Source organism: Engystomops pustulosus, unplaced genomic scaffold (genome assembly GCF_040894005.1).
Source record: "Engystomops pustulosus unplaced genomic scaffold, aEngPut4.maternal MAT_SCAFFOLD_431, whole genome shotgun sequence".
Taxonomy (NCBI): Eukaryota; Metazoa; Chordata; class Amphibia; order Anura; family Leptodactylidae; genus Engystomops; species Engystomops pustulosus.
In genome coordinates this window covers 37,731-53,280 of record NW_027285310.1, presented here as the reverse complement: position 1 = coordinate 53,280, position 15,550 = coordinate 37,731, and the positions used below count along the sequence as shown (strand labels likewise).

Genomic DNA, 15,550 nt, shown 5'->3' with positions numbered 1-15,550 from the left:
TAAAATCTCATGACGAATACAAAGTAAAACGAGTGAAATGTGCTGCAATATAATAGTCTGCTCAGTATATCCCCAGGTTATACCGGCTGTACATATATCATTATATACAGGAGATCCCCAGGTTATACCGGCTGTACATATATCATTATACACAGGAGATCCCCAGGTTATACCGGCTGTACATATATCATTATATACAGGAGATCCCCAGGTTATACCGGCTGTACATATATCATTATATACAAGAGACCCCCAGGTTATACCGGCTGTACATATATCATTATATACAGGAGATCCCCAGGTTATACCGGCTGTACATATATCATTATATACAGGAGATCCCCAGGTTATACCGGCTGTACATATATCATAATATACAGGAGATCCCCAGGTTATACCGGCTGTACATATATCACTATATACAGGAGATCCCCAGGTTATACCGGCTGTACATATATCACTATATACAGGAGATCCCCAGGTTATACCGGCTGTACATATATCATTATATACAGGACACCCCCAGGTTATACCGGCTGTACATATATCATTATATACAGGAGATCCCCAGGTTATACCGGCTGTACATATATCATTATATACAGGAGATCCCCAGGTTATACCGGCTGTACATATATCATTATATACAGGAGATCCCCAGGTTATACCGGCTGTACATATATCATTATATACAGGAGCTCCCCAGGTTATACCGGCTGTACATATATCATTATATACAGGAGATCCCCAGGTTATACCGGCTGTACATATATCATTATATACAGGAGATCCCCAGGTTATACCGGCTGTACATATATCATTATATACAAGAGATCCCCAGGTTATACCGGCTGTACATATATCATTATATACAGGAGATCCCCAGGTTATACCGGCTGTACATATATCATTATATACAGGAGATCCCCAGGTTACACCGGCTGTACATATATCATTATATACAGGAGATCCCCAGGTTATACCGGCTGTACATATATCATTATATACAGGAGATCCCCAGGTTATACCGGCTGTACATATATCATTATACACAGGAGATCCCCAGGTTATACCGGCTGTACATATATCACTATATACAGGACATCCCCAGGTTATACCGGCTGTACATATATCATTATATACAGGAGATCCCCAGGTTATACCGGCTGTACATATATCATTATATACAGGAGATCCCCAGGTTATACCGGCTGTACATATATCATTATATACAGGAGATCCCCTGGTTATACCAGCTGTACATATATCATTATATACAGGAGATCCCCATGTTATACCGGCTGTACATATATCATTATATAAAGGAGATCCCCAGGTTATACCGGCTGTACATATATCACTATATACAGGAGATCCCCAGGTTATACCGGCTGTACATATATCATTATATACAGGAGATCTCCAGGTTATACCGGCTGTACATATATCATTATATACAGGAGATCCCCAGGTTATACCGGCTGTACATATATCATTATATACAGGAGATCCCCAGGTTATACCGGCTGTACATATATCATTATATACAGGAGATCCCCAGGTTATACCGGCTGTACATATATCATTATATACAGGAGATCCCCAGGTTATACCGGCTGTACATATATCATTATATACAGGAGATCCCCAGGTTATACCGGCTGTACATATATCATTATATACAGGAGATCCCCAGGTTATACCGGCTGTACATATATCATTATATACAGGAGATCCCCAGGTTATACCGGCTGTACATATATCATTATATACAGGAGATCCCCAGGTTATACCGGCTGTACATATATCATTATATACAGGAGATCCCCAGGTTATACCGGCTGTACATATATCATAATATACAGGAGATCCCCAGGTTATACCGGCTGTACATATATCACTATATACAGGAGATCCCCAGGTTATACCGGCTGTACATATATCACTATATACAGGAGATCCCCAGGTTATACCGGCTGTACATATATCATTATATACAGGAGATCCCCAGGTTATACCGGCTGTACATATATCATTATATACAGGAGATCCCCAGGTTATACCGGCTGTACATATATCATTATATACAGGAGATCCCCAGGTTATACCGGCTGTACATATGTCATTATATACAGGAGATCCCCAGGTTATACCGGCTGTACATATATCATTATATACAGGAGATCCCCAGGTTATACCGGCTGTACATATATCACTATATACAGGAGATCCCCAGGTTATACCGGCTGTACATATATATATATATCTACAAGTAGCCACGTCCTGCAGCAGGTGGCGCTGTCTCGGATTCTCTGTTATGTTCCTGGAGCCGCCAGGTGGCGCTGTGCACAGGAGAGACGTTCCTTGTCCTCTGCCCCCTGGTGTCCGTGCCGGGAACTGCAGGTCTTGCTAAAGTTAGTGATGGGGAAAGCATGGAAGAGGCAGGTGCACTGACCCAGGTAAGTGCTCACTCAGAGGGGCCTCATATTGGAGGATGATCTGGAGTAGAGCAGAGAGTGGAAGTGCTCCCCCTGCTGTGATGGGCTACAGGCGCAGAGCACTTCAGGAGGGTCAGTATGATATCAGTAGGTGGATTTAGGATCCCGGTGAGCAGGTCACAGCAGCACAGAGGATTTCAGGAGCTGCAGGTTGGGGGTCGCCCCTTTCTTCTGTGACCTCCAGGGGGCGTCTCTTTGTAGATGTCCTGTGACCACACCGACTGCGAGTCCATAGAAGACAGCGATGAGGAGGAGGAGGGCGACTTCTCTGGAGATGACGACCTCAGGTGAGACGTCACATGACCGCGGGTGTGGACCCCAATTTCTGCAGCTGAACCTCTAATTCTGCATCAATAATGTGTCCCCAGGTCAAGTGATGAAACCGAAACCCAGACACAGTGTAACGCACCCCCCCTCTACTGCCTGCGATCAGGTAAGTATCTCAACATACTGCAGTCAGCCATACATGGAGCTATAGGAGCAGTACACAGCCATACATGGAGCTACAGCCGCAGTACACAGCCATACATGGAGCTACAGCCGCAGTACACAGCCGTACATGGAGCTACAGCCGCAGTACACAGCCATACATGGAGCTACAGCCGCAGTACACAGCCAAACATGGAGCTACAGCCGCAGCACACAGCCATACATGGAGCTACAGCCGCAGTACACAGCCGTACATGGGGCTACAGGAGCAGTACACAGCCATACATGGAGCTACAGGAGCAGTACACAGCCATACATGGAGCTACAGCCGCAGTACACAGCCGTACATGGGGCTACAGGAGCAGTACACAGCCATACATGGAGCTACAGCCGCAGTACACAGCCATACATGGAGCTACAGCCGCAGTACACAGCCATACATGGAGCTACAGCCGCAGTACACAGCCGTACATGGGGCTACAGGAGCAGTACACAGCCATACATGGAGCTACAGGAGCAGTACACAGCCATACATGGAGCTACAGCCGCAGTACACAGCCATACATGGAGCTACAGCCGCAGTACACAGCCAGCTACAGCCGCAGTACACAGCCATACATGGAGCTACAGCCGCAGTACACAGCCATACATGGAGCTACAGCCGCAGTACACAGCCATACATGGAGCTACAGCAGCAGTACACAGCCATACATGGAGCTACAGCAGCAGTACACAGCCATACATGGAGCTACAGCAGCAGTACACAGCCATACATGGAGCTACAGCCGCAATACACAGCCATACATGGGGCTACAGGAGCAGTACACAGCCATACATGGAGCTACAGCCGCAGTACACAGCCATACATGGAGCTACAGCCGCAGCACACAGCCAAACATGGAGCTACAGCCGCAGCACACAGCCATACATGGAGCTACAGCACCAGTACACAGCCATACATGGAACTATAGGAGCAGTACACAGCCATAATTGGAGCTACAGCCGCAGTACACAGCCAAACATGGAGCTACAGCCGCAGTACACAGCCATACATGGAGCTACAGCACCAGTACACAGCCATACATGGAGCTACAGCCGCAGTACACAGCCATACATGGAGCTACAGCCGCAGTACACAGCCATACATGGGGCTACAGGAGCAGTACACAGCCATACATGGAGCTACAGCCGCAGTACACAGCCATTCATGGAGCTACAGCCATTCATGGAGCTACAGCCATTCATGGAGCTACAGCCATTCATGGAGCTACAGCCATACATGGAGCTACAGCCGCAGTACACAGCCAGACATGGAGCTACAGCCGCAGTACACAGCCAGATCTGGAGCTACAGCCGCAGTACACAGCCACACAGCCAGACATGGAGCTACAGCAGCAGTACACAGCCATACATGGAGCTAAAGCAGCAGTACACAGCCATACATGGAGCTAAAGCAGCAGTACACAGCCATACATGGAGCTACAGCAGCAGTACACAGCCATACATGGAGCTACAGCCGCAGTACACAGCCATACATGGAGCTACAGCCGCAGTACACAGCCATACATGGAGCTACAGCCGCAGTACACAGCCATACATGGAGCTACAGCCGCAGTACACAGCCATACATGGAGCTACAGCCGCAGTACACAGCCATACATGGAGCTACAGCCGCAGTACACAGCCATACATGGAGCTACAGCCGCAGTACACAGCCATACATGGAGCTACAGCCGCAGTACACAGCCATACATGGAGCTACAGCCGCAGTACACAGCCATACATGGAGCTACAGCCGCAGTACACAGCCATACATGGAGCTACAGCCGCAGTACACAGCCATACATGGAGCTACAGCCGCAGTACACAGCCATACATGGAGCTACAGCCGCAGTACACAGCCATACATGGAGCTACAGCACCAGTACACAGCCATACATGGAAATATAGGAGCAGTACACAGCCATACATGGAGCTACAGCCGCAGTACACAGCCAAACATGGAGCTACAGCCGCAGTACACAGCCATACATGGAGCTACAGCCACAGTACACAGCCATACATGGAGCTACAGCCGCAGTACACAGCCATACATGGAGCTACAGCCGCAGTACACAGCCATACATGGAGCTACAGCACCAGTACACAGCCATACATGGAAATATAGGAGCAGTACACAGCCATACATGGAGCTACAGCCGCAGTACACAGCCATACATGGAGCTACAGCCGCAGTACACAGCCATACATGGAGCTACAGCCACAGTACACAGCCATACATGGAACTACAGGAGCAGTACACAGCCATACATGGAGCTACAGCCGCAGTACACAGCCAAACATGGAGCTACAGCCGCAGTACACAGCCAAACATGGAGCTACAGCCGCAGCACACAGCCATACATGGAGCTACAGCCACAGTACACAGCCATACATGGAACTACAGGAGCAGTACACAGCCATACATGGAGCTACAGCCGCAGTACACAGCCAAACATGGAGCTACAGCCGCAGTACACAGCCAAACATGGAGCTACAGCCGCAGCACACAGCCATACATGGAGCTACAGCCGCAGTACACAGCCAGCTACAGCCACAGTACACAGCCATACATGGAGCTACAGCCGCAGTACCCGGCCAGACATGGAGCTACAGCCGCAGTACACAGCCGTACATGGAGCTACAGCCGCAGTACACAGCCATACATGGAGCTACAGCCGCAGTACACAGCCAAACATGGAGCTACAGCCGCAGCACACAGCCATACATGGAGCTACAGCCGCAGTACACAGCCGTACATGGGGCTACAGGAGCAGTACACAGCCATACATGGAGCTACAGGAGCAGTACACAGCCATACATGGAGCTACAGCCGCAGTACACAGCCGTACATGGGGCTACAGGAGCAGTACACAGCCATACATGGAGCTACAGCCGCAGTACACAGCCATACATGGAGCTACAGCCGCAGTACACAGCCATACATGGAGCTACAGCCGCAGTACACAGCCGTACATGGGGCTACAGGAGCAGTACACAGCCATACATGGAGCTACAGGAGCAGTACACAGCCATACATGGAGCTACAGCCGCAGTACACAGCCATACATGGAGCTACAGCCGCAGTACACAGCCAGCTACAGCCGCAGTACACAGCCATACATGGAGCTACAGCCGCAGTACACAGCCATACATGGAGCTACAGCCGCAGTACACAGCCATACATGGAGCTACAGCAGCAGTACACAGCCATACATGGAGCTACAGCAGCAGTACACAGCCATACATGGAGCTACAGCAGCAGTACACAGCCATACATGGAGCTACAGCCGCAATACACAGCCATACATGGGGCTACAGGAGCAGTACACAGCCATACATGGAGCTACAGCCGCAGTACACAGCCATACATGGAGCTACAGCCGCAGCACACAGCCAAACATGGAGCTACAGCCGCAGCACACAGCCATACATGGAGCTACAGCACCAGTACACAGCCATACATGGAACTATAGGAGCAGTACACAGCCATAATTGGAGCTACAGCCGCAGTACACAGCCAAACATGGAGCTACAGCCGCAGTACACAGCCATACATGGAGCTACAGCACCAGTACACAGCCATACATGGAGCTACAGCCGCAGTACACAGCCATACATGGAGCTACAGCCGCAGTACACAGCCATACATGGGGCTACAGGAGCAGTACACAGCCATACATGGAGCTACAGCCGCAGTACACAGCCATTCATGGAGCTACAGCCATTCATGGAGCTACAGCCATTCATGGAGCTACAGCCATTCATGGAGCTACAGCCATACATGGAGCTACAGCCGCAGTACACAGCCAGACATGGAGCTACAGCCGCAGTACACAGCCAGATCTGGAGCTACAGCCGCAGTACACAGCCACACAGCCAGACATGGAGCTACAGCAGCAGTACACAGCCATACATGGAGCTAAAGCAGCAGTACACAGCCATACATGGAGCTAAAGCAGCAGTACACAGCCATACATGGAGCTACAGCAGCAGTACACAGCCATACATGGAGCTACAGCCGCAGTACACAGCCATACATGGAGCTACAGCCGCAGTACACAGCCATACATGGAGCTACAGCCGCAGTACACAGCCATACATGGAGCTACAGCCGCAGTACACAGCCATACATGGAGCTACAGCCGCAGTACACAGCCATACATGGAGCTACAGCCGCAGTACACAGCCATACATGGAGCTACAGCCGCAGTACACAGCCATACATGGAGCTACAGCCGCAGTACACAGCCATACATGGAGCTACAGCCGCAGTACACAGCCATACATGGAGCTACAGCCGCAGTACACAGCCATACATGGAGCTACAGCCGCAGTACACAGCCATACATGGAGCTACAGCCGCAGTACACAGCCATACATGGAGCTACAGCACCAGTACACAGCCATACATGGAAATATAGGAGCAGTACACAGCCATACATGGAGCTACAGCCGCAGTACACAGCCAAACATGGAGCTACAGCCGCAGTACACAGCCATACATGGAGCTACAGCCACAGTACACAGCCATACATGGAGCTACAGCCGCAGTACACAGCCATACATGGAGCTACAGCCGCAGTACACAGCCATACATGGAGCTACAGCACCAGTACACAGCCATACATGGAAATATAGGAGCAGTACACAGCCATACATGGAGCTACAGCCGCAGTACACAGCCATACATGGAGCTACAGCCGCAGTACACAGCCATACATGGAGCTACAGCCACAGTACACAGCCATACATGGAACTACAGGAGCAGTACACAGCCATACATGGAGCTACAGCCGCAGTACACAGCCAAACATGGAGCTACAGCCGCAGTACACAGCCAAACATGGAGCTACAGCCGCAGCACACAGCCATACATGGAGCTACAGCCACAGTACACAGCCATACATGGAACTACAGGAGCAGTACACAGCCATACATGGAGCTACAGCCGCAGTACACAGCCAAACATGGAGCTACAGCCGCAGTACACAGCCAAACATGGAGCTACAGCCGCAGCACACAGCCATACATGGAGCTACAGCCGCAGTACACAGCCAGCTACAGCCACAGTACACAGCCATACATGGAGCTACAGCCGCAGTACCCGGCCAGACATGGAGCTACAGCCGCAGTACCCGGCCACACATGGGGCTACAGCCGCAGCACACGGCCACACATGGAGCTACAGCCGCAGCACACGGCCACACATGGAGCTACAGCCGCAGCACACGGCCACACATGGAGCTACAGCCGCAGCACACGGCCACACATGGAGCTACAGCCGCAGCACGCGGCCACACATGGAGCTACAGCCGCAGCACGCGGCCACACATGGAGCTACAGCCGCAGCACGCGGCCACACATGGAGCTACAGCCGCAGGAGCAGGTTGTAGACGAGCATTGCCCCTTATCTCGGGCCGTTGATGGTGTCGAGTTCTCTGACCTCTGGGTTATAATGGTTTTGATTTCTGTTTCCCTGTAGAGGTGGAGGTGACCCCCCAGCACCATCTCACGTCTCGTGTCCTCCTTCACCCCACGTTTGAGGCCCACTACACCGCGGCTGCCATTCATCATAACCTGGAGACTACGGAGATGAGGCAGAGGAGGCATGAAGGTAACCAGCAGCAGAGCTGCCGCTCTAATACCCCACCCATTGGGCTGTGAGCCATGTGATAATACATATCTGTGTATCAGACAGTCAGAGCTGACCCCTATGCCGTGGAGTGGTACGGCTCAGGCCTGTGTCATGTGACCCATCGTGTGACCCCCGGCTGACATGGAAGTGATTGTTTGGCACCTGGGAGACATTTATGGGAAAACGATATAAGAAAAATGATGGAAACTGATAATTTATTTTTAATATCCGGAACTTCTTCACCAAGTGCTTCCAGAAGTCATGGAGGGAATTTCAACAATAACTTTATTAAGATACATACAACATAACAAGGTTAACAACTGCGATATCAAAGTAGCCTGTAGATGGCAGCAAACATATCCATACACGTATATATCTCCTAACACTAAGTATATCATGGCCGCCTTTCTCTCTGGGAGGTGTATAGCGTGGCCGCCCGTCTCTCTGGGAGGTGTGTAGCATGGCCGCCCGTCTCTCTGGGAGGTGTGTAGCATGGCCGCCCGTCTCTCTGGGAGGTGTGTAGCATGGCCGCCCGTCTCTCTGGGAGGTGTGTAGCATGGCCGCCCGTCTCTCTGGGATGTGTGTAGCATGGCCGCCTCTCTCTCTGGGATGTGTGTAGCATGGCCGCCTCTCTCTCTGGGATGTGTGTAGCATGGCCGCCTCTCTCTCTGGGATGTGTGTAGCATGGCCGCCTCTCTCTCTGGGATGTGTATATCATGGCCGCCTGTCTCTCTGGGATGTGTGTAGCCTGGCCGCCTGTCTCTCTGGGAGGTGTGTAGCATGGCCGCCTCTCTCTCTGGGAGGTGTGTAGCATGGCCGCCTCTCTCTCTGGGAGGTGTGTAGCATGGCCGCCTCTCTCTCTGGGAGGTGTGTAGCATGGCCGCCTCTCTCTCTGGGAGGTGTGTAGCATGGCTCGTTAGATGTGTAACATCATGGGAAGCAGCTCCACTATTATCTCATAACCACATGACCTGTACTACAACCACCATCCTCTTTCTACTCAGGATTCACTGCAAACCCTGGAGAATATTTCTATGTTGACCCCCTATTGTCACCTGGACAACGAGTCTACAACTTCCTGTCACCATCAAGTCTGCATGTAAGTGTCACCCTGCAGGGGCGGGGCACATTCATAGCCCCTCATCCTGTTTATCACTCTGCAGGGGGAGTGGAAGGCTCATAGCCCCTCCTCCTGTCTGTATCATCCTGCAGGGAGGGGCAGTTTCATAGCCCCTCCTCCTGTCTGTATCACCTTGCAGGGCGGGGCAGATTCATAGCCCTTTCTCCTGTCTGTATCCCTCTGCAGGGGTGGGGCAGGTTCATAGCCCCTCCTCCTGTCTATCACTCTTCAGGGGTGGGCCAAGCTCCTCATTCTGTTTGATTTATTCTGATGATGTCATTCTGTTGTAGGTATTTGGCTGTTTCCGTCTCCAGGCTCCACCTCCCATCATGTCTTCCTGTGTATTTCCTTCCATCTATGAGGACAATCCTATGGATGATGATGATGAAGTTCTGGAGGAACCTGCAGATAATGGGGGACATATGGACGTGGCCCCTGATCTCTTCCCCTCAGTCCTTGAACCCTCCCCCAGCCTGTACACAGCATCGGAACTGGAGGCAGTGAACGCTCTCTTGTGTTTATCCATGGGTTGCCCCCCACTGTGCCCGCAGTAGCCTCGCCCACCACCACTGTGCCCGCAGTAGCCTCGCCCACCAACACTGTGCCCGCAGTAGCCTCGCCCACCAACACTGTGCCCGCAGTAGCCTCCCCCACCAACAATGTGCCCGCAGTAGCCTCCCCCACCAACACTGTGCCCGCAGTAGCCTCCCCCACCAACGCTGTGCCCGCAGTAGCCTCCCCCACCAACACTGTGCCCGCAGTAGCCTCCCCCACCAACACTGTGCCCGCAGTAGCCTCCCCCACCAACACTGTGCCCGCAGTAGCCTCCCCCACCACCACTGTGCTCGCAGTAGCCTCCCCCACCACCACTGTGCTCGCAGTAGCCTCCCCCACCACCACTGTGCCCGCAGTAGCCTCCCCCCACCACCACCACCACTGTGCCCACAGTAGCCTCCCCCCACACCACCACTGTGCCCACAGTAGCCTCCCCCACCACCACTACTTTGCCCACAGTAGCCTCCCCCACCACCACCACTGTGCCCACAGTAGCCACCCCCACCACCACCACTGTGCCCACAGTAGCCTCCCCCACCACCACCACTGTGCCCACAGTAGCCTCCCCCACCACCACCACTGTGCCCACAGTAGCCCTCCCCCCCCACTACTGTGCCCACAGTAGCCCTCCCCCCCCCACTACTGTGCCCACAGTAGCCCTCCCCCCCCCACTACTGTGCCCACAGTAGCCTCCCCACAACCACTACTGTGCCCACAGTAGCCTCCCCCACCACCACCACTGTGCCCACAGTAGCCTCCAAAACCACTGTTTCCACAGCCTGATCCAGCAGTGTGCCCACAGTAGCCTCAAACCCCACCACTGTGCCTTCAGCAGCCTCCCCCACCACTAGCACTGTGCCTTCAGTAGCCTCCCTCCCCACCACCATTGAGCCCTCAGCAGCCCCCCCCCACCACCACTGTGCCCACAAAAGCCCCCCCACCATCACCACTGTGCCCACAAAAGCCCCCACCACCACCACTGTGCTCGCAGTAGCCTTTCCTTTCTGCAGCAGCCACTCATTTTTTCTGTCTTCAGAAGTTACATTTTTTGTTTAATTATGAATAAAACGGGTTTATTGTTTTAATATATAGCAACATCGATGTCTGGGATTGTCCCGGCTTCACTGGATCTTCTTCTATCCCTTCCTCACCTGTATATCCTGTGTAAGAGGTAGTCATAGCCCCGCCCCCTGCCTGTATATCCTGTGTGAGAGGTGGTCACGTCCCCGCCCCCTGCCTGTATATCCTGTGTGAGAGGTGGTCACAGCCCCGCCCCCTGCCTGTATATCCTGTGTGATAGGTAGTCACAGCCCCGGCCCTGCCTGTATATCCTGTGTGAGAGGTAGTCACAGCCCCGCCCCCTGCCTGTATATCCCGTGTGAGAGGTAGTCACAGCCTCGCCCCCTGCCTGTATATCCCGTGTGAGAGGTAGTCACAGCCTCGCCCCCTGCCTGTATATCCTGTGTGATAGGTAGTCACAGCCTCGGCCCTGCCTGTATATCCTGTGTGATAGGTAGTCACAGCCTCGCCCCCTGCCTGTATATCCTGTGTGATAGGTAGTCACAGCCTCGCCCCCTGCCTGTATATCCTGTGTGATAGGTAGTCACAGCCCCGGCCCTGCCTGTATATCCTGTGTGAGAGGTAATCACAGCCCCGCCCCCCTGCCTGTATATCCTGTGTGAGAGGTAGTCACAGCCCCGCCCCCCTGCCTGTATATCCTGTGTGAGAAGTAGTCACAGCCCCGCCCCCCTGCCTGTATATCCTGTGTGAGAGGTAGTCACAGCCCCGCCCCCTGCCTGTATATCCTGTGTGAGGGGTAGTCACCGCCCCGCCCCCTGCCTGTATATCCTGTATGAGAGGTGGTCACAGCCCCGCCCCCTGCCTGTATATCCTGTGTGAGAGGTAGTCACAGCCCCGCCCCCTGCCTGTATGAATACAAGTATCAGAACCTTCTTATATACCATGTGGTTCCTTGCGTTTATCACTCAATCAGCAGTAATTTTCCTGCAGGACAATGTCCCCTGTCACACAGGGTCTAAGGAGTCCACCCCCAGATACAGAATAGGAACGTGTACTTAGGGTAAGAGGTGAGTGGTATAATATTATATATTATTAAAATAATCAGAAACATTTGTGTCCTGTTTTGCTCAAATAAATATGTTGTAGGATCTATATGACCCATTACTTTGTTACCAAATAATGTTTGTGTAACATCCCCCACTGGGGCCCAGCCATTTTGTGGCTTGGGGACAGCGGGGGCCCTAGGTCCCTGAGTGGCTGGCTGAGTGTGGCCTCATCGGTGGTCACTGTGCTGGGTACCAGGGAACAGGGAGAGGTTGAAGATCCCTGGTGGTGGTGAATGGGGCGCCCTTGGTGGTAACAGTCTTGCACAGGGATCACTCAGAGGCAGAATTTGTAAAGTATTCAACTTACATTGGAAGTTCTTCTGTTGGACCTTGGCAATGGTCACAACAGCAGTGACATAAACTTGGTTGAGATGGCTGGGTGGATATCATTCCACCAGAGATGCTTCAGGCTGGAGAGGATAGTTGGCTGCTTCTCCAGCAGGATGAGGCAGACTCCAGAAGGTGGACGTCTGCTTGGGGCCTTGTCTCCAGACAGGCCAAGTGTGTCAGGGCGCCGTGCCACAGACACATGTCCTCAATCCTCCAACAGAAGAAGAACTGGAACTCTTCAGCCACCAGGGAGTTATCCACCCCTGGGTGGGGAGCTTGGAGGTTATCCAACCAGCAGCCTTTTAACAGAATGCGGAGACGAGAGCTGGAGGAGCTGACCGTGGCTACCCTGAGGAAGTGGTGCAGGAATCGTGGGATTGTGCCAGAGGGTAAGAAGAAAGCGGAGCTCATTGCCCTCCTGATACCACATCTCAGCCAGGAACAAGATGCTGCGTTGGACTCCTCTCCTGTAAAGGTCAGTACCCGGCGTCCAGAACCATCAGTCTCCATGGAGAGGTCTGATATTGACCGTGTGGAAGAACTGTTTCAAAGAAGGCTAAAGATGTTCAGTGGAGAATTGAGCAACAGAGAGAGGCTGGAGCTGCTAAAGATGGTCCATGAAGAAGTCCTGAGGAGTTATCAAAATGGAGACAGCCCAACTCCAGGAAGTCACCAGTGATGGTCGTGCCTGGGATCTTCTCAAGCTTCAGAAGGAAGGAGAGAACATTGATGCCTATTTGAGATCATGTCCTACAGGATCGCAGAGGTGGACTGGACCTGTTTATTGGCCGAGAAACTTACAGGTAGAGCGAGTTCTACATTTTGTGCTGTCTCAGAAGAGCGATTGGACCATGATGAAGTTAAGCGGGCACTGCCGGCACAATATGCTATCACGCCCGAATATTACAGGCAGCATTTTCTTTCCCTTCTTTAAAGGGGCCCATGACACTTAACTGGAATTCAGCATCCATGGAGGGTCCCTCCCAATGGTCAGGGAGATGGGACAGAGTATCGGCGTTGTCATTGGTCTTGCCAGCCCGGTACTTGATGGTGAAGTTAAAGTTGGCTAGTCTGGAGGCCCACGCTGCTCCAGTGCTCCAAGCTCGATGGTGTTCAGATATGCCAAAGGGTTGTTGTCTGTGAAGACGGTGAAGAAGGATGCATCCAGATAGTCTTTGAACTTTTCTGTCACAGCACAGACTAATGCCAGGAAACTCCAACTTGAATAAGCTTTAGGCTATGACCCTTTCAGTTTCATTCTGGAGCCCCGAGTCCCTAATTGCTGGCATTGGTGTAGTGTGTAAATGGCAGATTATAATCTGGCTATCCTAGCACTGGAGGCTCAGTCAGCCTTTGCTTCAGCATTTGGAACACAGCTTCACATTCTGCTGTCCATTTAGGAAGCCCACTTTGGGATAAACCGCCTGTAGTAGCTGGCAAATCCCAGGAAGCTTTTGATGTCCCGCATGGTAGATGGGGTAGGCCAGTCGTGGACAGCTGCAACAATATCTGGTTCTGGCTTGATTCCATCGGCGCTCACCACATGCTCTAGGTACTTTATGCTAGTCTGTAACAGATGGCACTTGGACGGCTTGACCTTCAACCCATGCTGGGCCAGGATTTGGAAAAATTCAGCCAGATGTTGGAGGTGATCTTCATAGGTCTTGGAGTAGAGGATGATATCGTTTAAGTATGGTAAGATGTCTCGAAGTTTCAATGTCCCAAACATCTCTCCATTACTCCATTACAATGACCCTGGCACTGGAACGTGCCAGGGTCATTGCATAGGCCGAGGGGCATGTTTTTGAACTCAAATAGGCCCATTGGGGTGGTGAAGGCCGTCTTCTCCCCATCTTCAGGCGCCATGACCACTTGCCAGTAGCCACTGGTCAGATCAAGGGTGGAGAAGAAGGCAGCCGACCCTAAGGCTGCAAAGTATTCCTCGATTTGAGGCAGCGGATAGGCATCCTTGTGAGTGATATTGTTGATCTTCCTATAGTTAACACAGAAGCGAAGGGTTCCATCCTTCTTTTTCACAAGGACCAGAGGGGCAGCCCATGGGCTGTGACTCTCCTGGATAACATTGACTGTCTTCATCTCTTGCACCAATTTCTTCACCTCTTGGTAACGGGCTGGAGGAATCGTCCGATACCTCTCCTTGATAGGAGGATGAGAGCCAGTAGGGATGGTATGTTGAATCAGGGTAGTCTGCCCAAAATCCAGCAGGTGTTTGCTGAAGGCCTGGTGGTGCTGCATGACGACTTCCAGTACACATTGTACTTGGTCTGCAGGAGTGATATCGTCGTCTCCAATATTGAGCTCAAGCCACCAGGATTGCTCGACAGGCTCACCTTCAGCACTTTGCCTCCCAACAGTTGGAGGTGAATCAGACAGGGGGGGTTTCCACTAGATCTTCAGGGTGGACGCTGAAGAGAGTGGCTACTGCTTGGTATCTTCTCAGATCTATTGGCAGTCTGATGGGTACTTGTCCTAGAGATACTGTGACTAGGCTCCTGGTTGCCAGAAGGGGTAGGTCTTCATCAGCTTCATAGCCTGGTAGTCTTGACCTTGAACGCCCATACAGGCTCGGCACCATACTCACGCCTCAGTCCCAGGTTGAAGGACAACAGGCTGAGGATCTTTGATCCAGACTGCAAATTTCTCCGTTGGGGCCAGCAAACTTCTGTTGCGCCGCCAGGACTTGCATGGTCTCTTGAATCACCTTCCGAGAATCACCGGGCATTGTTGGTAGGGAGTTCTAGAAAGCCTTCAGCTCTTCAGGGTAGCATTAGCGGAGGATATTAGTACCCAACAC

The 15,550-nt window shown here is 52.0% G+C and overlaps 1 protein-coding gene across 1 annotated transcript; it reads left to right on the top strand.

The window, feature by feature from the left end:
- Nucleotides 1-2,339: 2,339 nt before the first annotated feature.
- Nucleotides 2,340-11,346, top strand: LOC140111347 (uncharacterized). The gene is made up of 6 exons (XM_072132365.1): nucleotides 2,340-2,459; nucleotides 2,700-2,785; nucleotides 2,867-2,931; nucleotides 8,452-8,583; nucleotides 9,609-9,703; nucleotides 10,015-11,346. Exons 1-6 carry the CDS (start codon nucleotides 2,433-2,435, stop codon nucleotides 10,276-10,278), a joined length of 669 nt encoding a protein of 222 aa, XP_071988466.1. The 5' UTR covers nucleotides 2,340-2,432; the 3' UTR covers nucleotides 10,279-11,346.
- Nucleotides 11,347-15,550: the final 4,204 nt, after the last annotated feature.